The sequence below is a fragment of the Melitaea cinxia genome, chromosome 17 (genome assembly GCF_905220565.1).
Source record: "Melitaea cinxia chromosome 17, ilMelCinx1.1, whole genome shotgun sequence".
Classification (NCBI taxonomy): Eukaryota; Metazoa; Arthropoda; class Insecta; order Lepidoptera; family Nymphalidae; genus Melitaea; species Melitaea cinxia.
The window spans coordinates 3,853,794-3,878,769 of NC_059410.1; the positions used below are offsets into that span (position 1 = coordinate 3,853,794).

The window sequence follows — 24,976 nt, forward strand, 5'->3', positions numbered from 1 at the left end:
TCTTAGGCTACTTTTATTATAGAAATTTGTTATATTTTAGATAAAACTCTGCGAACTGAACAATAACTTTTTTGTTAAATTCCACGCGGACAAAGTCGCAGGTTTTAAATATTAGCAATCTTGCTTCAAATGTTAATTTAATGGAAAGCGTGCGACTTCTACCTAAAAACGTTAAGTTATATACAAAAAAGTCTAGATATTTCTTAAGGTCAACTTAAAATACGTTTCGTGCATCAAATACCATTTAACTTGTTATATTTATATTTATGAATAGAGGTAATAGTAATACCTGTTCTATGAAATAAAGTGACATGTCAGGGAACCTTAATGGCAAGAATAGTTAGAACAATTGTATATCTTGCATAGTTTCACAAGAAACCTTTTCGCCTACTTTTTTTTAATATTTGACACTTGAAGAAGACACAGATTCAAAAACAAACAGTTATTATAATAAAACCCATGATTAGATAACGTTAAAAAATGACCCAAACGGTGTCTTAGATATTGTTTAAAATTAATTCGAGTAGTATTTACCTAATAATGATACCTAAAGTACGAAAAACCTCATTTGAACCAATGTACGCAAACCTCACGCCTGACGACAGCATGACGACTTACTTGATGGAAAACAAATGAAAGATAAGGGTTTAGTTAATAGGAATGTCTAGAAAAATCTATTTGCTTTTCTATTGTTCTCTATTTTTGAAGTTATACTTCTTTTTCGCGTTAGGGAAAAATTATAGGAGTAAATTTTTACTTTGCACGCGTACACCTTCACGAAAAAAAACGACACCCTGAAGTTAGCGAGTCAACTCAGAAGAAGTTAGCAACGTGAAGTTAGCTAGCCAATGGAGTATAACTTCTTACGTGTGTACATAAGTACACACACTTCTTTTGAGCATAAGAAACCTTTTGTAGTGGTCAAATCGCCTAGATGCGACAGCCATTCTGTAGTACAAGGATTATTGGTGTAAAATAATACATAACAACTGTCAAATATTTTTACATATACGTTTACATTTTATCGTGAAACTTATAACGAAATCTGTTTCCAAAATGTTTAATCCAATAACCTTTCAGGTGCTTCACGGCGAAGGGTCAGAGGACTGGACCCTCCAAATCAAGTTCGTTCAAAAAAGGGACAACGGGACGTACGAATGTCAGGTAAGACAATCTAATTTAGACATATACATTTCTACAAGAGATTCTACGTATGAGAATGGCATATGTAATGAAATATACAGAAAAATAAAATGAAATGTAACTTGAAGATAAATCTAAGATTTAGGATAATAAAGATACGTCACGACTGAATTATCTATAATATGAAAGTAGCCTAGAAGCTATAAATAAATATCTTATAATATACATACACGGTCATCTGTTCCTAAAATAATTAATAATAAGCGCTTCACACTCAATGACCCCCAGTAGGATTTTCTCCTGTGTCGGGGGTCCGGAAACACACACAATACACAAACACAACGCCCAGACCACGACAAACATCTATATGGCCGATACAAATGTCTGTCGTGAGCGAGAATCAAACCCGCGACCGCCAGCGCAACAGCCAGTGCTATGACCACTGCTCACACGCGTCGTCAAATAAGCAAGTCAATAAGCAACTTGATGCAGTTGTTATAGGTAACAGCCGACTGTTATGACTATTTTTTTATAAATATACATAGAAATAATACATACACCAATAAACACAAATATTACCCAGGCTCAGGTGGGAATCGAACCCACAACCCATGAAACAGAAACCAGGGCCACTACAAACTGCACCAATGGGCTATACAAATTCGATAATTAAAATGACTCAATTCCAGACGATCATTGATTTAAAAATTATAATTGTTTTTGATTTTATACAAATGCTGAACTAGTCTCGAAAGTAAAAAATACATGCAACATAATACAAAGCATCACAACTTAAAACCATTAAATAAAAGGTTTTTATTCTGTTCACAAAATTCACAATTCGCATTCGAGCAGGTTGGTGAATTAGGATACAATAGTTCTCAGTGCTCCTAACGCTTAGTGACGCTAAGAGCGACATTATACAGCGCTTTTATCCGTTTATGTAAGATAGAGATATAATTGCAGCAGTACGTGCTGTACCGATACAAACAGCACTCGTCAATTTTTTTTAACCGACTTCAAAAAAGGAGGAGGTTACTCAATTTTTATGTATCATAATCAATATCAAATAATATATATCAAATAATATCAAATTTCAAATAATATCAAATAATATCATAATCAATATCAAATAATATATATCAAATAATATCAAATTTTTATGTATCTTCGGGAATAACTTCGTTGTTTTGGAACCGATTTTGATAATTATTTTTTTAAATGGAAAGGAGATGTCCTAAACGTAATACCATGATAAGGAAACCAGGATCTGATGATGGTCCCAGAGAAATCGAGGGAAACCCTCGAAAATTCGCATAACTTTTTACTGGGTGTACCGATTTTGATGATTTTTTATTTAATCGAAAGCCGATGTTTATCATGTGGTGACATTTAAATTTTATCGAGATCTAATAACAACTTTTGGAGTAATCTTTGATAATGCGTATTTACTTGACTATTTTTTCGTCTACCTACGTTGTATTACTTGTCGAAGTTAGTGAAGTCGGTTTTTTTCGTTTACCAGCAAACACAATTATTCTATTTTTTTTTTATATTTTAATGTTATTTCTTTAATAAGTATAAAAATGTTTAAAACAATATAATAAAATCGTAATAATGACAGATAAATCTTTTTCCTCTATAATAGTAAAGAAATTCTCGGGAAATATACTAAGCAAAATGTTTTTTTTTTTACGTATTCAAGTTATTTTGAATTGCAAATGTGAAAAGCTCGGCGTCGAGAACGCTTTAACTATAAACGTGTATATAACGCCCGCGTTATTAAAGAAATACATCAGTTTTAACGAAATTAAAAATATATTAACAGTCGTGTTCTAACCGTGACTTCTCTTGTTAAAAAAATGCTGTTTTACTGTAATTAAAAGTCTGTTACGTGACGTAACAATACATTGACGATTGACGTAAGAATACATGTTATAGCGATTTTGTTTTTCAAAACTAAACATTTATGCATTATTATTTCAAACTAGCAACTCGCCCCGGCTTCGTACGGGTGCAATGCAGATACTTATTATAAAATATAAAATAAAAATTATGTATAATATATGCGCAAAATATGTGTTTATTTACGATATCACATTAGAAACCTCTAGAACTATCAGTGTTTCTCTACAATATTATAATAATACGTATAAACCTTTCTCTGAAATCACTCTGTTTACTAAACTAAAGAAAACCGAATTAAAATCCGTTGCGTAGTTTTAAAGATCTAAGCATACAGACAGCGGAAAACGACTTTCTTTTATAGTATGTAATGATAAAAGTTTTTTGAAGATATATACTTTATAATTAAGTAGCAACATTTTAAGTAAATTCCATAAGTAACATCCATACATAGCAAGTTAAATGAAAGTTTTTAAAATAATTAAGTTGTCAACGGATAATTCGAACATTTTCAACAACGAAATAACTAAAGATTAGTCAAAAAATACTACACTAACTTAATATTATTTATCATTAAAGGATTTTCACATCGCCTCAGCCTGTAATATCCCACTGTTGGGCATAGGCCTCTTTCCCCATGTAGGAGAAGGATCAGAGCTTAATCCACCACGCTGCTCCAATGCGGGTTGGCGGATATATTCTCTGCTATGAGTAACGATCGCTATCAGGTGTATATGATAACACATCATTTATTATATATTTTCACATCATTATATTTATATTATAAAATGCCTAATTATCATCCAACGCAGATACTTAATTTCAGAAACCCGTAAAATTTAAAACGGCCGGTGTGTTTATGCATTGTACTTTACATGTTTATTATCAAAATTTACATAATTTTACTGTTGTACATAATATGTATATAGAACGTTTAGTTGGAGTATTAAGGCAATTGTGTAAGTGGTGCTTAAAACAAATTTAAGGTACAGCGCTTAGTTTTAATTGTAACATTTGCCGCTAGAGGCTGTCCTGTAAATAAGTATTACTATTACCTATAACATAAGCATTAAGCTGCTTACCCTAAGAACAGACGACTGCGTGTGTATGTTATAGATATTGTTTTTGTTTAATATTTATATATCAATCAATACACGAAATAATGGTTACCTATTTTCAAGTACCAATTGCATTTCATTTGTCATTTTTACCAATTACATATATGATTATTCAAACCGTTACCTCATTAAGCGTGTACAAGTGCGTCTGAGTAGTTGACGAACAAACTGAATGGTTGTTAATCATTTTATATGAATTTACTAGTTTTATTTATGTCTCGCAAACGAAAACGATACATGAAAAATTAATAGCTCGTGTAAAAATATATATATTTTCTAAAAAAAACTACTATTTTAATATAAAAAAAATAATTATATGATATTATTATGTATACAAAGACATGCATATTGATTTAGAATGTAATGTCTCACTGCTGGGCATAAGTCGGAGCTTAATCCACAACGCTGCTCCTGGGTCGCCGGATATATTCCCTACTATGAGTAACGATCGCTATCAGGAGTATTTGATAACAACCGGGACCGACAGCTTAACGAGCATGCACTTTGACTATTATCTAAAACAGAGAAATTAAGTTGCTTATCTTAGGAATAGATGATCGTGTCTTATGTGAAATGCCAAAAAAAGGTCGTATACAAATTTTACTAACAAATTAGGTATACACTAAAGTTGTAAACTTTAAGCAAAAAAGCGCTTTGCATAAATATTTAAAGCGTATACACAAACATTACACTAATCGGGGCAGCTCTATCAGCGCATTTGGCTAACCGCTACATTGTTAAGCTACGAGATGTTTTCCTAAGGATTAAAATATTCATGATCCGGTCGAAAATTATTCCACATGCATATTTCTCAAGTGCTAGGGGATAGCTTCGAGGAACCTTTATGTAAAATTCATATTTTGTGGAACAATTACATACTTTGTAGGAATCGAAGAGAATTTTTTGTCTTTCATATAGGCTATTTTCGTTTTTTTTTTACATTTATTTATTTCTCCATATCTTAATTCTAGCCCTAAGGTTGCATGGAAGAAATCAGTACCAAGCGATAAGGCCACCTCATTGTGAATCATACTTTTTAATTCACAATATTGTATCAAGTTATTCTGTCTGGTGAATAAAGAATAAAAATAAAATGAAATAAATCTTAAATTAAAAAAATACGGATAAATAACTGACACAATAAAATTATTAAAAAAAATTACGAAGGACAGGAAGTATCTTGATTAAAAGTTTGTAGCTGGCTGACTGGGCATGTACCAACCTTACAAAAAATCACAGTATATGCTTTCAAGTTAATGTTGTATTTCTGAGGTAAAGCAAGGTAGGCAAAACACCTAGGAATGCACTGTGTTCACATCTGACGTAAATAATATGATAATTACGTGTACACCATTAAATTATTTTAGTTTATTATTCATTAATCAATTACTAAATTATATAATTATGTATATCTTTTACAGATCAAAATATTGAAACCTAGAAGTGAAATACACGTCAACTAATAATGCACTGCTTATCACATAAATTGTTTAATTTTGTCTGTATATAAATAAATTCTAATATATATGTAATAATACTGATGTACTAAGAAATTGCTAATATCTTGTTGTGCTACTTACACCTTGAAATAATCTTTACGTCACAGAATTTTGTAAAAATTTTACAAAAATAATATCTGTATATCTAGCGGAACCTAATTTTTTTGAAAGTCGGTTAAATAAAGTATATAATTCTTACCGTTATAATGGTTTTATTAAGTTTTTCATAGAAGCTAATAAAATAGTTCATATCTTAGACAAAAACAAAAAAAAGTCGCTCCATTAAGATATCCTTTGTCGTAAAAACGTTCATAAAGAACCGGAAATACTAAAAACTACACTTTTCCGGTTAATATACTCATTTTACCGACTTAAATGAATGTATACGTTTTCTTTACTACTCGTACGAATAATATAAATATTTGTGTATGTACGTGTATGTATTTTAGTTATATATGATAGATACGAGCATATACTTAATACGGTTGCTATTTAGCAATTAGTCAGCAAATTGTACACGATTAATAAACAATTGTTTGCGTTAAATATATTTTATTTGTTGTTGTACCAAAGAAGTTCCCAATAATTTACAAATTGACCATTCCAAAACAAAGGTTGACTTGTAAAGTTAAAATTATTTTGTTTCAAGCATTTTTTTTTTTGTACTGTGTGGCTACGGTACTAAAGAATTTAGCCACCCCCTCTCTTCCCGTGGGTGTCGTAAGAGGCGACTAAGGGATAACACAGTTCCACTACCACATTGGAACTTAAAAAGCCGACCGGTGGCGGGATAACCATCCAACTGCTAGCTTTGAAATACACAGGCCGAAGACGGGCAGCAGCGTCTTCGGTGCGACAAAGCCAGCACTGCGGTCACCAACCCGCCTGCCCAGCGTGGTGACTATGGGCAAAACACATGAGTTCACGCTATTTTTGGCGTAAACTTATGGAGACCTATGTCCAGCAGTGGACTGTGATAGGCTGTAATGAATGAATGAATGAATGAATTTTTTTTTTAAATTATCATAACTTTTCTTATTTATTTAATTGTATTTTACAACTAAAAAGGGAATCTCTAAGAACTTGAATAAATCGTTTCAATAAACATACTAAATTGATACCATACTAACTCCTGTATATTAAAAATCGTTATAGACAAAATAGATACTATTTTAAGTAAAGGATTCGAAAAATAAAAAACGCCAATTACCTTTGGATACTTTCCCATTTTAGGGGTTAAAAAAACTATGTTTATCTTAGAATTTTCAATTCGATGCTAATGTGACGTGAGTTTTATATGACTTTTACCTTTCGAGAGCTCTCGTAGGGGACAGAGGATTCTCATAAAAACGTTAACATATGCATGCCCTAAGGCCCTGTGCATACTGAGCGTGAATAGAGATAGGGTAATTTAAAACGTGTTGGAGAAATAGCAAAAGTTCCTTGCAATGTGTTATGCAAAAGTAATTTGGACATCACATTGGTGCATTGGTCACAGCAACACCTTCGTTACATAAACATTAATATAGATCAGGGATGTCAAAAATAAGATCAATACAAATAAAAATAAAGATAAGTTCAATACGGCCCGCGATCGTCACGTGTCACAGAAATAAGAATCATGACTTCACTCGATTTCTTTACGAAAATTTTAAAATGTGCACACTACATTTTTTTTTTAAATTTAAATTTGGCCCACCTGCACATTCTAAATTTAATATATAGCCCTCTGCAAAATTGAGTTTGACACTTCTGGTATAGATTATCATGTTTGTTGTGGTTTGTACATTTGTCATTTTGTTATGTGTGCCCCTTAGACTTAATACTGACTTGACTTAATACTGGGAACGTTGAGTGTGCCGCGTTTATTATTTATTGATAATTTTTATATCATTACCTAAATTAAAACTTTAAATATAATTTCATTAGTTTTTCACTCAGTTTCAAAAATGGAGGAGGTTCTCATTTAGACTGTATTTTTTATGTTACCTCATAACTTTTAACTGGAAGCACCGATTTTGATTATTCTTTTTTTGTTCAAAAACTAGTACTTTCCACATAGTCCTATTTAAACTTGAGCGAGATCTGATAGTTATTTTTTGGTGATTTTTGTTAAAGTTGGATTTTTCGTTTGAGGACAAATAAAAAAATTTCATCTATAGATTTTAACTGAATAAACGAGTGTAATACCAGCCTTAGGTATTCCATTAGCGAAATCCTACAGCGTAACGTAAGGGTGAAGTTGTACGGATTTAAGCAAATGATAACAAGGCAGTTTGAAGAGGTTTTAGAATAAGGTTTGCATTTTTAATTATTATAATGTTGGGAGTATATTACACTAATAGGTTTTACTTTTAAATATGTAGATTTATTTCAGTGGCGTAGGAATGGTGCATTAGTTAAATAAGAATTTCATTAATTAAAAAACGTCCCGAGTGAATTTTTTATTGTTTTTATCATTAATGAAATAATGTGGTTCTTTAATATTTTGGTAAAAATATATTTCAATGAAAAAATATTTTTGAAGTAAAAATATTTTTATTATTATCATGAAATACATACAACATAAAATACCACAGATTTCTGATAAAAATGTAAAACTCGTAATTTCAAATATTACTCAATAAAAATAGTGCATTATCATTACGGTCAATCGGGGTTACTTTGACAGATCATTACTATATTTTTTAGCTAACTTTGACAACGTTAAATATGAGGAGAGTTAAGTTAATTAGAAGAGTTAATATGTGCACTCAGGTTGGTTTTCATATTCTCAAGTTATTTAACGTCTATAAAAATCATAATATGTATCAAAAACTGGCAATTTTGTTGTGTGTCAAAGTTATTACCCCTTTATGGGTAACATTGACACAGATGAAATTTTAAGATAGACATAATAAAGGTTCTTCCACACTGATCATTCTCCTTCGTGTCTTTTCTATCCCACGTGACATTGGCGAAATCGACAGTGCCCCCTGGCGCAACTGAAAGCCATTAAGCCCAAGAATAATAATTAAAGGTCCTTCTTCTTCTTGTTCTTTAGGATTAATAGCTTTCAATAGTGCCAAATGAGCACAGATGACTTCGCCAATGCCACGTAGAAAATATTAAAGGTTGCATTATGTTTTTATATACCTTGATAATAACAAAATTTTCGAGTTATCTAAAAAGTTTCCCACTGAAAAAATATACAAAAATTGCGCGCGGAACTTTTAGCAAAATTTTTGACATTAACTTCCGTTTAAAAGCTTCTTTTTTTTTTCAGAGTTCATTTAAGAAGTTTGTTAAAGTAAACAAATTTTATAAATTTAATTTTACGCACTAAATATGGACCACGCAAAAATTTAAAAAATAATGCGAGTTGACTGTCAAAGTTACCTTTTCAATCAGAATTACCCAGAGTGACCGTATATATTATCAAATAAAATTTATTTTATTTAAATAATAAGGATTCTACTCTTTTTCACTGGAGACAAATTATTTTAAGTACTTTTAATTGTTTAAAAAAATTATTTAAAATAAATTTTCAATCCCATACCTGATTACTTAAGCAATTGTTTGTTTATTTGTTTTTGGCGTTTATTATTGACCAATGTTTATCTGAAAATTAAAAGGAAATCGATATATCTAAAGAAAAAAATTACAATACAAAGCTTGTCGGGTCAACTAGTATCAAGTATTTGTTATGATACCGTTATATATATATATATATATATATATATAACTAGGTCAGCAACGGGTATCGTGTGGCTACGGTACTAAAGAATATGGCCACCCCCTCTCTTCCCGTGGGTGTCGTAAGAGGCGACTGAGGGATAACACGGTTCCGCTACCACCTTGGAACTTAAAAAGCCGACCGGTGGCGGGATAACCATCCAACTGCTGGCTTTGAAATACACAGGCCGAAGACGGGCAGCAGCGTCTTCGGTGCGACAAAGCCAGTACTGCGGTCACCAACCCGCCTGCCCAGCGTGGTGACTATGGGCAAAGCACATGAGTTTATGTTATTTTTGGCGTAAACTTGTGGAGGCCTATGTCCAGCAGTGGACTGTATAGGCTGTAATGATGAGGTCAGCAAACAAGCGTACGGCTCACCTGGTGGTAAGCGATTACCGAAGCTTATAGACGTCTGCAACACCAGAAATATCGAAAACGCGTTGTCGACCCTATCCCCAACTACCCCAGGAACTCTGGTCACCTAACTCACCAACAAGAACACAACACTGCTTGAAAGCAGTATTATATAGCTATGATCTTCTGTTAGGTCGATGTACTACCCCAGTCCTGCTCCATATTTTGAGCAGGAAATTTCCTGGTACGTCCTAAAATTATTTTACCCTTTTAAAGGATAACCCAAAGTATGTAATTAACTTAATATTATCATTTCAAAAGATAACTTTATACTTCCTAGAATGCGTAGTCCTACACATGTGTAAAGGAAAAACTAACAGATTGCCAAAAGGCTGCGTGCCTATGCTACGCGGAAGCATGACTTTGCGTACTACCTCTCATATTGACGTAGTGCTAAAAAATCGTTTGCTCTCCGCTGTAATGGTACAAAGCTGTCAAACGGAGCATCGACGTGAAGTGCGTAACGTTACAGTCCTACGTTAAGTGTATAATACACGTTGAGTGGGACGAACGACTAGAAATAGTTGCCAGTTGAAAAATATAAAATCTGCTTATCTCTTAGTATTTTTGTATTTGGAAGAGTAAAAAAGTATTCAAAAAAGAAAAAAGCTAAATCCTAGTGGATCGAATAATTGAAATTGGTCTTACCAAATTTATTATGTTTTTATCAATAAATCAAGAAACGTAATTTTTATACTAATTCTCTATAGCAACTCATTTTAATAATTTATTTTTCTTTATACAAACTCTTAATGAAGCTAAGGAATATACACACCAATATTCGCTTCTTAAAACCGCGTTAATTATAACCTAAATATACAAATGGGATTAAAAGTAATTATATAAAATCCGACACAGTTTCACAATAATATGGTCACCTGACTTCTGAGGGCAATGCCTCGCTCTCAAGATGGCTGGCGCTGCAAAGTGCAAATATCACCCAAGTGCTCACTTCAGTACCTAGGTGTAGAAATGAAGTTTTCGTACTTAGTTTTATTTATTTTTCTCTTTTGACAGATCTTAATTAAGATATGTTAATGTAGTTCACGTAATTATTTATTTTTAAATGAATAACGTTTTCTTTTTAAAAGTAGAAAACTTTTTATCTCGTTTTTTACGGTGAGAACTTTATGAAAGGTTACCTTTCGTTATTTTGTAATAATTAAAATAGTAACTTTAATTTAATTTTTTCGTTTAGTTGGACATTTTATACGTTCTCGTGACTTCGATAGCAAATATCCTATTATGACATAACCAATTTTGATTTAAGTATTAATCTTTAACAATAGTATTTAGTCAGTATTGGTTTAAAACTATTCATAGGTGGATATCTAAATACTTTATTTGACACGACAGCCAAATAAGAAAAGACTCTTAAATAATGCACAACTGAAAGCCATTAAGCCCAAGAATAATAATAATATAAATAATCTGATTATAGAACCAAATAAAAAAACCGAGTGTGATTTAGACCATACGACTAAAGTAGAACTTACAAAACGTACCTCTCTCTCTCCCTCTCTCTCTCTCCCTCTCTCTCTCTCCCTCTCCCTCTCTCTCTCTCTCTCCTCTCCCTCTTTCTCTCTCCCCCTCTTTCTCTCTTTCTCTATCCCCCCCTCTCTCTCTCTCTCTCTCTCTCTCTCTCTTCTCTCTCTATCTCTCTCTCTCTCTTTCTCTCTCTCTTTCTCTCTCTCTTTCTCTCTTTCTATCTCTCTTTCTATCTCTCTTTCTATCTTCAACTTACTCCCCGTCAACTTCCATTTCCGTTTTTTTCGTAACGCTCTCGTCACGCATTCACCAGCATACTCCCCAAATCAAGCGTGCGTAAAAATGTTTTACTTCAATAAGCTATCGGTTAGTACTAGATTTAGCGTTGAATATCAAGCCTAAAGTTTGTAAGAGTAATATAATCACAATTTTTGTCAGTGGTAGAAGTTTGATCCGACCGACCAAAAAAGTCTTAAAATGAATTTTACATTTATTAGGAAAAAACAAACCTCATTATTACATTTCTAAATTTAAAATATCACTAAAACGGCCACAGACAATGAAAAATAAAAAAGAATTGAAAAAAGATCATTTATCAAAATACACACAGGATAAAATGAAGGAACGCATTAAATGAAAAAAAGTAAGCAGCAAAAGAATGATCACTGGATATAATCCCGCTATGTTTTTATTTACATCCATTGAATTTATCCGAGTGAAAACGTAATTCGTTACGTCCAATACGAAAAATTTTAATTAATGGTGAAATGGAATACGTATCCCTTTTGTTTGAGAAATAATTCGATGAACTGATTTTTAGCGAGAATTCGAAAATACCTTTTCTGTTATCAGATATTATATATGTAGAGAGATGATAAGAATCAGCTTTTAATAAAATGTAAATTATTTTTTTCTGACTGTTCTTTGTTTTTTTATTATTCATCATTACAGCCTATACAGTCCACTGCTGGACATAGGCCTCCACAAGTTTACGCCAAAAATAACGTGAACTCATGTGTTTTGCCCATAGTCACCACGCTGGGCAGGCGGGTTGGTGACCGCAGTACTGGCTTTGTCGCACCGAAGACGCTGCTGCCCGTCTTCGGCCTGTGCATTTCAAAGCCAGCAGTTCGATGGTTATCCCGCCACCGGTCGGCTTCTTAAGTTCCATGGTGGTTGTGGAACATTGTTATCCCTTAGTCGCCTCTTACGACACCCACGGGAAGAGAGGGGGTGGCTAAATTCTTTAGTGCCGTAGCCACACAGCACTTTTTATTATTATTATTATTATATTGTATTACAAATGTGTATTGTTAGCGGGATGAACTAATAGATCAAAAAAACTTGAATCAGTTTCGTCGTTGGTACAAAATTAGGGCTATGTTACAGAGTCAAATTCATTTCAAATGTCAAATGCATGTTTAAAATACAGTTAAAAATATTGCGCTCGTTTATAAGGGAAAATATTATGTTCTCCTATCGATGTAGGTGTGAGAAATTGTCGAAGTATATATATGAGCTTAAATAATAAATTAAATACCTTCCGACAGCATGAAGTCTATCGAAAAAGCAAACTATGGGTTTTTTATCATCATTATTACAGCCTATACAGTCCACTGCTGGACATAGGCCTCCACAAGTTTACGTCAATAATAACGTGAACTCATGTGTTTTGCCCATAGTCACCACGCTGGGCAGGCAGGTTGGTGACCGCAGAGTACTGGCTTTGTCGCACCAAAGACGCTGCTGCCCGTCTTCGGCCTGTATATTTCAAAGCCAGCAGTTGGATGGTTATCCCGCTATCGGTCGGCCTCTTAAGTTCCAAGATGGTTGTGGAACCTTGTTATCCCTTAGTCGCCTCTTACGACACCCACGGGAAGAGAGGGGGTGGCTAAATTCTTTAGTGCCGTAGCCACACAGCACTGGTTTTTTTATATTCCTGGCATAACTACATTGCTAACATTGCGAATATGATGACATAAGGTTGCTGCTAATAGTCTGGTTTGAATGATGGTTGCTGTAATATAGCATGGTCAAGAATTTTCCACCCAACCCTTTCGCGGTTTATCTGTAACATACTAAAGAAAATAATTATTTAATTTTTATCCATTAAGCAGATAGGTGAAGATCACATCTAGTTCGAATTTTAGACTATGATAAAAGAAATTACAATGCTTTTATAACTTAGGTATTGATCAGGTATCAACTTAGTCACAAATTCTCATAATAAAAATTATGACAAGCAAAGCTAATGTTCTATAAATGAACCATTTGTATTAAAACAGTGGATGATTAAAAGTCAATTGCCGTGCTTCAAATAACTTTCAATTATTTGCACGAAATCAATTGTCGCACGTGATCTGGCAATTAATACGCAACATAGCAGCAATTTCATTGCAGATATAAAATTCTTTTGTATTTCGTTATACCAGATAGATAAGCATAGAAATTGAATGTTAAATCCCTCGCGTTACGTACAAAAATGTTCGATGTATACTATATTCAACTTTTATTTATAAAATGTGTGATCGGGCGAAGCGAACGGAGCAAGAGAGAAGGTGCGAGCACATATTTTTTTTCTCTTATAGCCAGTTACGTTTCGTATATCTAGGACACAGTGCTGGCCTATTGCTAAAGAATTTTTACTACAGTCGTGTGGTCAAAGCACATTCATTTTTTTTTTTACTTATGAAAATGTTTAGAGCTTATTTTTATTGTAATCATACAAGACATATGTAATGATTGTTCTGCTCCGAAAATACTATCTATATATAGGAATGTAAATTATCTTCTAGTCCGTGACTGTATTAGGTTTGAATGATGGCTGGAATTTAATGTAGCTTGGCCAGGAATTTTGTAGCCCTTTCCAACCAACCCTTTAGCGATTTTTCTTTTCAATACACAAAAATAAATGTAAAATAATTTTCAACCATTAAGCAGATGGATAAAGTTCGTCTCTAGTTCGGATCCCCTACTATTAAGTTTCTATCTCAGCATCATCTGAAATAACACAATAAGAAAACCACTTTGATGTAAGTTTGAGGACTAAAAACTCAGGGATTTCCAATAAAAAAAAAAATTCTAGGAACGAAGTTTCTTATAGCGAGTACATGCAGTAAGCGGGATGAAAGCGAGATTGAAAAAAGCGTAACAAGACTTTTTCTCGACACTTCTTGCTATAGTAAGTGATATCTCAAACGTATGTGTCATATTTTATTCTCAAGTAATATTTTTGATATATACAGCATGTAATGTCCCACTGCTGGACATAGGCCTTTTTCTACTAGGATTATATTGTACTAGCCGACCTTTCGAACTTTGTACCGCCTTATATTCTTTCTTGAAAATAATTTTTATATATCGAAATAAAATATAGCCTATCTTTTAAGTTGGATCAAACTGCACATGTTGTGCAAATTTGAATAAAATCGGTTAAGTAGTTTAGGAGTCCATCGCGGACTAACAACGTGACGCGTAATTTATAAATATTAAGATTTAATATTTTTTATGTATATAACGAGTGAAACACGTTATTATTACGCAAGTGCATGAAACATGTCTGATGTTTAATAGAAATTAAAATGTAAGCGATTGATGAATTCTTAAAGCGATGAAAATTCTAAACTTGATATTTACTAAGGTAAAAGCAAATTTTTATTAATTCTAACCTAAATCGTCAAAATAGCTAACATACCTTTGAGAATATAATATAAAAATTTGTAATTCACATAATTATCATTATTATTTAAAAAAAACGTAGCTTTAACAAATGACCTAAGTTTTAGGTTTTACTTTCGAATAAAAAGTCCATTACGAAGTTTTATAATAAGATCTTCAGGAAGGCTTACTGATTTTGTCCACTTCGAGACGGTACTCTCAGAATTAATTTATTGATAATCTAATTTTAATGGATCCTCAAACACCGACCGTATTTGATTACATTTTAAAAACGGAACAGTTTTATGCTTAATTGTTTTCAATGTTATAAAGAGCTATTACGAAAATTTATAGATTTTTTGTATTAACTTTTTTAATACTATATTTTTGTTAAATATGGAGAGGCATAGACAGAATTTGATTGATTAGTTCTAATTATATACAAAAGTAAAAATGTATATATGTTTATCAGGCACGTGCCTACGGCAAACTAAATAATACTTGTATTTGGTAACAATCGATTGATTTATAAATTTATATTGTTTTTAAATAAATCTGCAATAGATATATAAATATTGCACCGAAATTCAGAATATGAATCGAATCCTAACCCTAGAGCGGAAAGCAGTGCACTGCCAGCTATATTAATTTCATTTATTGATTCAGCCTGAAACATGTTTGTACTGAGCATAAAGCTTTAAATGAATCAAATACAAGTCTCCAGATCAATAGAAGAAACAAACAAAGCTATATCCACACCAATACTATCAACGGATATATATCTGTTTACATACAATATAGGATCGACGCACGTCTTAATATAATTTCATCAATTACCCGTAATGTCGAGCAAAGATTCCCTAATATAGAATATCCGTAGACAAGATACACAAACAATCAGCGTTGTACGTGCCCGGAATGTAACCGGCCACTTTTGTCTATCTGGCCACTAAATATATATGAAGAATCGTAATAAAGATAAGGAACCTTCCGTATTTTATATTATTCCGGTTCTTACTTAATTTTCATTGATACGTATGTGTGTAAATAAAATTATCAGGATTACAGAAATGTATATACGTGCATTATTTCCGACCGACTGAACTAAATAGGATTTTTTTCAGATTGTTATTTTTAAGACATGGTTTATATATGAAAAAAAATGAAATTAAAAATTATTCGTTTACAAAAAAAATTTGCTGCGTGACTACGGCATTAAATAATATAGCCACGCCCTCTCTTCCAGTGGGTGTCGTAAGAGGCGACTAAGGAATAGCACAGTTCCACTACCACCTTGGAACTTATAAAGCCGACCGATGGCGGGATAACTATTCAACTACTGGCTTTGAAATACACAGGCTGAAGACGGGCAGCAGCGCCTTCGGTGCGACAAAACCTGCCCTGAAGTCACCAACACGCCTACCCGGGGTGGTGACTATAGGCAAAACACATGAGTTCATGCCATTTTTGGCGCGAACTTGTGGAGGCCTATATCCAGCAGTGGACTGCAATAGACTAAAATGACAATGATGATGATGATGATGATGATGAAAAAAATATAGTGGTACCAATTTTGCCTTAATAACAGAATATTCTAAGATTTTAACTACTTGGGGTTAATTAAATCATACGTATCCACAACACAATAACACAATATCTATACGTATTTAAGATGAAATCCGAAATTAACTCAACTATTATTTTATAATAAAAAAAACATCAACTTAATTTCAAACTTATATTTTATTGTACTTAAAATAATCTGTGAATGTTTTTAAAAACAATAAATAAATAATATGTACATATGTATGAAACTAAAGTAACAAACAAATCATTTTTTTCATATAACAAACAATCATTCATCGTTTAATAACTATACAATTATATTAGTTTGCTCGCAAACGAAAAAAACCGACTTCGATTACTACGTAAGTAGACGAAAAAAATTAAAAAACGCACTAGTCGTCACTGCGATTTTCGAGGGTTTCCCTCGATTTCTCTGGGATTCCATCATCAGATCCTTATTTCCTTATCATGGTACCACATTTAGAATATCTCCTTTCCAACAAAAAAAAAATATCAAAATCGGTTCATAAACGACGAAGTTATCCCCGAACATAAATAAAAAAATGTATGTATACGGTCGAATTGAGGTACCTCTTCCTTTTTTGAAGTCAGTTAAAAAACTTTATTACGTGCGTATATTTTAAAAGCATTTTTATTTCAAGATAATGCAAAAAAACAAGGGCATTTACACTGCCCAGAATAAAATTATAATCGACTGTCGTCTGCATATCAAGATTAATCTCGGAACAGTGAGCCTAATGTTCTTCATAAGCTTTATATATAATCTGCCTGCGGGGACGACAACCTACGTAAGATTACCGTTAGAAGCTGGATGAGGTTTGCGGAAAACCGGGATGTTTGTCGCGAGCTTGGGGATTCCTATGTCCAGCAGTGGACTGCGATAGGCTAAAGTGATGATGTGTTATTGAGATTTAATTTCAACTATAATTTTGTAAATGGTATTTTGTAAATTGCATATGAATAGGTAATAATATAATAATAATAGGTAGTTAAATATATAAATAATAGGTAGGGCACAGCAGGAATTTCCTGCTCAAAATATGGAGCAGCCCGACTGAGGTAGTACCTCGACCTTACAGAAGATCACTGCTAAATAATACTGCTTTCAAGCAGTATTGTGTTCCTATTGGTGAGTAAGGTGACCAGAGCTCCTGGGGGGATTGGGGATTGGGTCACGCGCTTGCGATGCTTCTGGTGTTGCAGGCGTCTATAAGGTACGGTAATCACTTACCATCAGGTGAGCCGTACGCTTGTTTGCCGACCTAGTGACATAAAAAAAAAAATGAATAGGTTATTCATCACCTGAAGTAAATATCGAATTCTTGTAATGTAACTACTGTTGTCCTTTTATCTAAAAAGTCTAAGCTCAAAAGTTGTGCTCGTTGGGTTTGGGGCGCCAGCCTGTAATATCCCACTACTGGGCATAGGCCTCTTTCCCCATGTAGGAGAAAGACCAGAGCTTAATCCACTACGCTGCTCCTATGCGGGTTGTCGGATATATTCCCTACTGTGGGTAACGATCGCTATCAGGTGTAAATGATAACAACCGGGACCGACGGCTTAACGTGCTCTCCAAAGCACGGTGGGAAGACCGACAAGGACTGCAGAATCACCCAGACCACGACAAATATCTTTATGGCCAATACAAATGTTTGTCATGTGCGGGGATCGAACCCGCAACCGCCAGCGCATTAGTCACAAAACAGTGCTTCGACCGTTGTGCCAACGCATTGTAAAGAAAGAAAAGAAAAATACATATTATTTTATTAATGGTATTTTCATTTAATGGTATTGCAATAAGTCGGCTCTAATCATTATTGACAATCCATTAGCTGTCTCGAGCAATTTGTCCATAAACAATAAAGTACAGACACATGTATTTTGGTCTCAGAATATTTTCTTGAACATTGTGTTGGTCTATTTTTTGTTCTATGATATTCTAAGAAATACATGGTTGTAGTAGATCTTATATTCTTATACCATTACCTGTTGATACATGACATGAGACATAGAACAACTTGTCACAGGCTGAAACTTATTATGTTGCTTTTACCGCGGTATACAGTAACACGAAGCTTGAATTTCAAAAAACCATGCCAACATCGACGATGACAGTCTTAAAAAACAAGTTAATTTATATAAAGCTACAAAGATAATTTGATGGATGGTTTTTTGTTTCAAGAAATATTACTTGTTTTTAATATTGGACAAGGAATTTAAGAGCGTACCATGAAACGGATAGAAAATAAAAAACATTTTGAATACAAAAATATCTGTCTCCCTGATACAGCAAATTTTTAACATGCTTCGTTCTTTCCTTGATTTTATTTACTCTTTAATATGTGCAATTCATACACAGTGGAAGTGACACTTACGAATAACGATATATTAATAAAATACCAATAAAAAAACAATGCTTTGTAGACGAGAGTGGTTACGCTACAAAGCATCGCGGAGATCGAGAAAATTTTTTTTCAACGGTTGTAAAGATGTTTCAATTAAAAAAGACAAAAACAAAGTAAAAGATGTATAATGGCGATCGTCATCTCCCTGCCCTTATCCCACTTATGTAGGGTCAACATAACATGTTTTTCTCTTCCATTCCTCTCTATTATTCGTCACTTCAGCGCTTACTCGTTTCTTTCTCATGTCCTCACTCACATAAATTATCACTAAAAGAGCGATTTCTCCCAGAATACCGTTGGGCATAAAACCCGATAAAGTAGCAACGGTTACAAGTGTACCTATGAGTAAAACAATAAGAAAATAATTGTGTTTGCTCGCAAACGAAAAAAAAACCGACTTCAATTACATCGACAAGTAATACAACGTAGATCGACGAAAAAATAGTCAAGCAACTACGCGTTATCAAAGATTACTCAAAAAGTAGTTATCAGATCTCGATAAAATTTATATGTGACCACATGATAAACATCAGCTTTCGATTAAATTAAAAATTATCAAAATCGGTACACCCAGTAAAAAGTTATTACGGATTTTCGAGAGTTTTCCTCGATTTCTCTGAGATCCCATCATCAGATCCTGGTTTCCTTATCACGTTACCAAACTAAGGATATCCCCTTTCCAACAAAAAAAGAATTATCAAAATCGGTACATCCAGTAGAAAGTTATGCAATATAATACAAAGTAGGTCGACGAAAAAAGCGTCAAGTAAAAACGCATTATTAGATATAACTCGAAAAGTAGTTGTTAGATCTCAAATAAATTTAAATGGGACCAATTGGCACACACAACCTTTCGATTAAAACAAAATTTGTCGAAATCGGTCTACCCAGTCAAAAGTTCTGATGTAACATACATTAAAAAAAAAAAAAAAAAAAAATACAGTCGAATTGAGAACCTCCTCCTTTTTTGGAAGTCGGTTAAAAACAATAAACACTGTATAACATGACGCAATTATCCCGACGAAACATAGGCGTCATGCAGAACCAGTCAATATGCTATTGGGTTAATTTACGAACGCCATTATTAATGTCATAAAATTTGTCGATAACTTACCCTAATGGCATAGCCAGTAATAAACCGTCCTATTTTTAGTGTCCTAACGGTCGTTTTAATACAACCATAAACATAATACCATGTACTAGACATTAGTCAGTTAAAACTAAATATAGTCAACTATAACAATTATTATAATATTAATAATATTACACGTGGTATTCAATCGAATATGGCCACCAATTTCTGCTTACCGTTTTGTCGATGAATAGTTACAGTCACATATGAACAAATCGAACTTATTTCAACGCGCCATATCTTTCTTATCTTTCTTATCTTTGATTCAGCTATAAAAGAAACAGATGTAGCATCCAATAATACTGTTAAGTACTCATTTTAAAAATTCAATTGACATGTACCTACTTGGTAAAATAACTATTAATTCCAAAAATAAATATTTCTTATCGATAAAATAATATAGATGTGTGAACATGTAAGCTAATCTTCATTTTAAGATGTACTAGTGAGGTAGAGAGGTAAGGCAATCTTACACTTCTTCACTCTAGAACGTGTTCAAACAAAATGGCCAGTAACAAAGTCGAGCAAACACGCTTAACAAATGAAATATGAATGGCTAAAATTTATTGTAGCGACTAAAACAAAAAAACTTTTTTTTCACTATATCATATATAGTCCACAGCTTTAAACACATCTCTACAATAAGAATATAAAAAAAAAACACTCGACCAGTAAGTTTCATGTATTACGTTTGAACCATTAAAGATCCCATTTTCTAGATCCGAGGAAAACAAAGGGAAGAGAAAACGCCGAATGAGGCCTGAATCTTTTAAAACGGTGCCTACATTGTATGTAGATGAAACAGTCGTATTTACATAAAGAAAATGATTTCACATATTGAGAGGCGATTCAGGAGTTTTTCCGAACACAAATAGACGTTAAAATAAAAGGGTATATGTGGAAAGTTACAAATGTATGGCACATTTGCAAAACGTTTGAACCTCTATAAACAAACCTTCATATTAAAGATGTAGTAGTTCAAGAATCATCTTCGGGGATTCGAAGGGCAAAAGGAGCTAGGGATCCATGTTTTTCTGGTTCCTTGTATTAACAATGGAAAGGTTACAATGTGTCGTCTCAAGGCGTTTAAATTGAGATATAACAATCACTCGCAATAGCTTATAATGAAGGTAGATTCATGCTAATATTGACAACGTCTTTGTTTGAACCTTCCAACATAATTATAAATAAATATGTTTAACATATACACACTGTCGTATATTCTTAAGTTGGGCAAATTAATGCTTGTTTTACGGAACGCCTATTAACATAGATACATGTTTATTTTATTAACTGTACACATATGTGAGTAATACGTGTATAAATAAATGTTTATTACACCCAGACTCAAGACGGGAACTAATTTCACAATCCACGAAGTAAAAAGCAGGGCTACTACAAACTGCACCAACGGGCTAGTCATTTATTAATTACATCCTATATTTTATTACAAATATTTTCTGATTTTATCCGCGATATCGTATTAATATTTGTTAACATTTTATTTCCTTTCCTTACTTATTAGTAGGTTTTGTTACATCTAAAATAATCATATTCGTAGCCCCAATAACTCCTTAAGTCTTACAGGACATTACATAAAGGGCTAAAATTTTATAAGAAGCGACATAATTATAACAATACAAATTGGACTCGTGACAAAATACATGTCTAAATAAACTTATTACTTTTTGAAAGTATTTTTCTTTCGTTACTTTTTCACGCTGTTCAAGAAACGTTCCATAAAAATAAACCAAACCTTAATCTTCCTGAAATTTTCCTAAAAGTGTTTTCTCGTTATTTTCTCTCTTAAGAAATGTTTGGAAAATGTTTAAGGTAATGTCTACAAATTTTCAGAGAGTTGACAGAGCCTCTACGTCTGCGCTATGTTTCGTTGATAGCTTTGTGCTGATTTAACACTGGAAACTTACACTTAAACCTAAAATACTATTTTTAGTTATAACTCAAGTTATTCCAATTCCTTACTTTTGTTATTTTAACCTGACAGCAGTGGATAATAATTGAACTGAACTAAGTACCCATTAAGGAGCTTAATCTACAATATATCATGCCATATAAATAGGAATTACCATAATGATATAATGCACTACGCCCCTCGATGCAATGGTAAATTTAAAGCTTATAACAATACAAATAAAAGTTATTATTGTTTAATTCCAGGTTTCAACTCGTACCGGTATTGTCTCACACTACGTGCGGCTACAAATTGTCGTTCCCGAGGCATTCATCCTCGGCTCTGGCGAACACCACGTCGATATGGGCAGCGTCATACATCTCATTTGTATCGTGGAAAAGGTTAGTAAATTTAACATGGCTTACGTTTTCTACTGAATTCAAGCATTGTCAATGTTAAAATGAATACAAAAAAATTAATTGATTGCACTTGGTTTATATAATACTTTGGCATAATTCTAAATTTCCACCTGGGCTTAAGTAGCCTATCAAGTGCTACCTAAACTGACGATCGCTGTTTCAGAAGCAATTGATGAAAACTTTAATTTCCATTTAGTGACGGTCATGATTGAAAGGCTTAAAATGACGGTTATGTTGACTAATTAATTATAGTAGTCACTTTCAATGTGGTTAAAACGATGGAAGTGATGTTTAAAAATGACACACTCAATGGTGTCGTAGGTACTGAAAGAGTACTCCTGATTTTTTTTTATTTTTCCATAATTTACTCAAACCCTGATATAGCAATGAGTATTGAAGAATCTTCCAAAAAGAAGTAACGTTACTTCAAAAACGGAATTAAATTTTGGAATTAAAAGTTATTTGATATCATTATCAAACTCGGGGAAAAATTATCATATTAGCAAAGGCTCGAACTTTTTAGGAGTATCCTTTACAAAAAGTTGATCTCATAAGAAAGTTCGGAGATTTGTCAAAGGGAAAAAGAGAAGTACGACCCAATTAAGGTATATTTCTAAAAGTTCTAAAATAACTGACTGAAGAACTCCACGCCTGACGAAGGTAAAGATGCAATGTATAAAACTCATACATAGTCCAAAGAACCAGTGACTACCGGAAACCCTGAATGAAACACTCGCACTTTAAAAACTCGAGAAAAGCTTCTGCTACAGAAAAAAATAAAATCAAAAATTACTTTACTCAAGTAGGCTTCAAAAGTCCTTTTATCGATCTCACTAAACGTTAATTTTGATCGTTGGAAAATTATTTAATATAATTCGAATTAATAGAAAAAATAATTCATTTCTAATCGAAAATAATGAATTATAACTTTCTTTTGGATAGCCCTACATTGTTTTGAATTTTTCTGAAATGTGTCAACCCTATACAATACCAACGCGTAATTACGTGGCACATCAATTTTTTATTTTAATACATTTATCGTACTTTATTCTGTATTGATCGTACGTAAAGTGACATGCCGATTTCCAGGTATCATGCGTGTTATGAAAAGTAATACAATGAATATTGGTTACATTTAATTGTCTCATGACATCACTTAATTCTATTTTATTGATCTATTTTTAATGTTTGCTACAACAAGACTTACTGCGAAGGTGGGCTTATCTCTGAAAGAGATCTCGACCAGGCAAACAATTATCACGAGAAAGCAATTATTAGAGATAGGAAAATAAATAAATTTGTTTGTTTTATTAGTTTTGTGATCACAAGACAAATAGGTGTCACATAGAAATTACTAAAATATTTTATAACCAAAATTCTGTTCATCGAAATAAATTTATAGAGTTGGACGTGGAAATACTATGTACTTATAAAGTCAATTCAAATGAATGAGGAATTCCACTTTTGAGATTCCTGCTAAATCGCTTACTTTTGTGGATTAAACTGATATATTCGCAGATAATCTATCATCCGCTGTTCCTACAATCGGATTGGGAAGCCGGATAAGTTTTGCAGTGCATTGAAACCCGTGGAATTAAAATATATTACTAATATCCTAGTATTCTATTCCTCGGATTAGGATTCCTATACATAAATGTGTGTAGATTAAACTAGACATACCTACACGTGTTCCACATTTACATAATGGCATATTTATACGTACTTAGTTTTGAAAATTGTCATGTATGTCCTTTTTGTCAGACTTTTGACGTCATGATTTCACATGTTTTTATATCATTGGGGTGGCAAACAAGCTTACAGTTCGCCTGGTGGTAAGCGTCCACCGTAATCTATATACGCCTGCCACACTAGGAGCATTTACAAGCACGCTGCATCATTCCATCTTTCCTTCCCAGGAGCTCAGGCTACTTACTACTCACGAAATAAACACAATCTGGCTACCTTACTGCATTAGCAGAATTATTTAACTGTGATCAAAATATTTTCTACTGTCGGTCCTACCTTAATTACTTTTTATCTTCCGATTTCTTAATTCATATCTAATGCTAGCTGTACTTCGCGATTTCACCAGTATATGAGGAAAATACATCGTACAATATGGTACTTCTGGTACTTTGTTATACTGGTATGACCTTATAGCTATCCTTGGTAAATAAACAAAAATAATTTTTCAATTCGAAACAGTAGTTCCTGAAATTCGACGACCGCTCTGGTATAATGGTACGTGTGCCGTGTCGGTGGCGCCTAAACAACGACGGTCGCGGGTGCGTTTCCCGCTCGGAGTGGATATTTGTGTTTATACAAATATTTTTTTCGGACTGGCGGACTTTTCTGGACTTGAGTCCTTGTGGGTCTCCCCACCGTGCCTCGGAGAGCGCGTTAAGCTGTCAGTCCCGGTTGTTATCATGTACACCTGATAGCGATCATTACTCATAGTAGGGAATATATCTGCCAACCCTCAGTGAAACAGCGTGGTGGGTTAAGCTCTAATACTTCTCCTACATGGGGAAAGAGGCATATGCCTAGCAGTGGGATATTACAGGCTGTAGCAAGCAAGTT

The 24,976-nt window shown here is 33.3% G+C and overlaps 1 protein-coding gene across 1 annotated transcript in view; it reads left to right on the forward strand.

The window, feature by feature from the left end:
* Positions 1–24,976, forward strand: part of LOC123661806 (hemicentin-2-like) — a 45,933-nt gene that overhangs the window by 19,997 nt on the left and 960 nt on the right. Inside the window, exons 5-6 of the mRNA XM_045596746.1 lie at positions 1,081–1,164; positions 22,244–22,378. Of these exons, the coding sequence (XP_045452702.1) occupies positions 1,081–1,164; positions 22,244–22,378 (219 nt within the window). The remainder of the gene's footprint in view (positions 1–1,080; positions 1,165–22,243; positions 22,379–24,976) is intronic.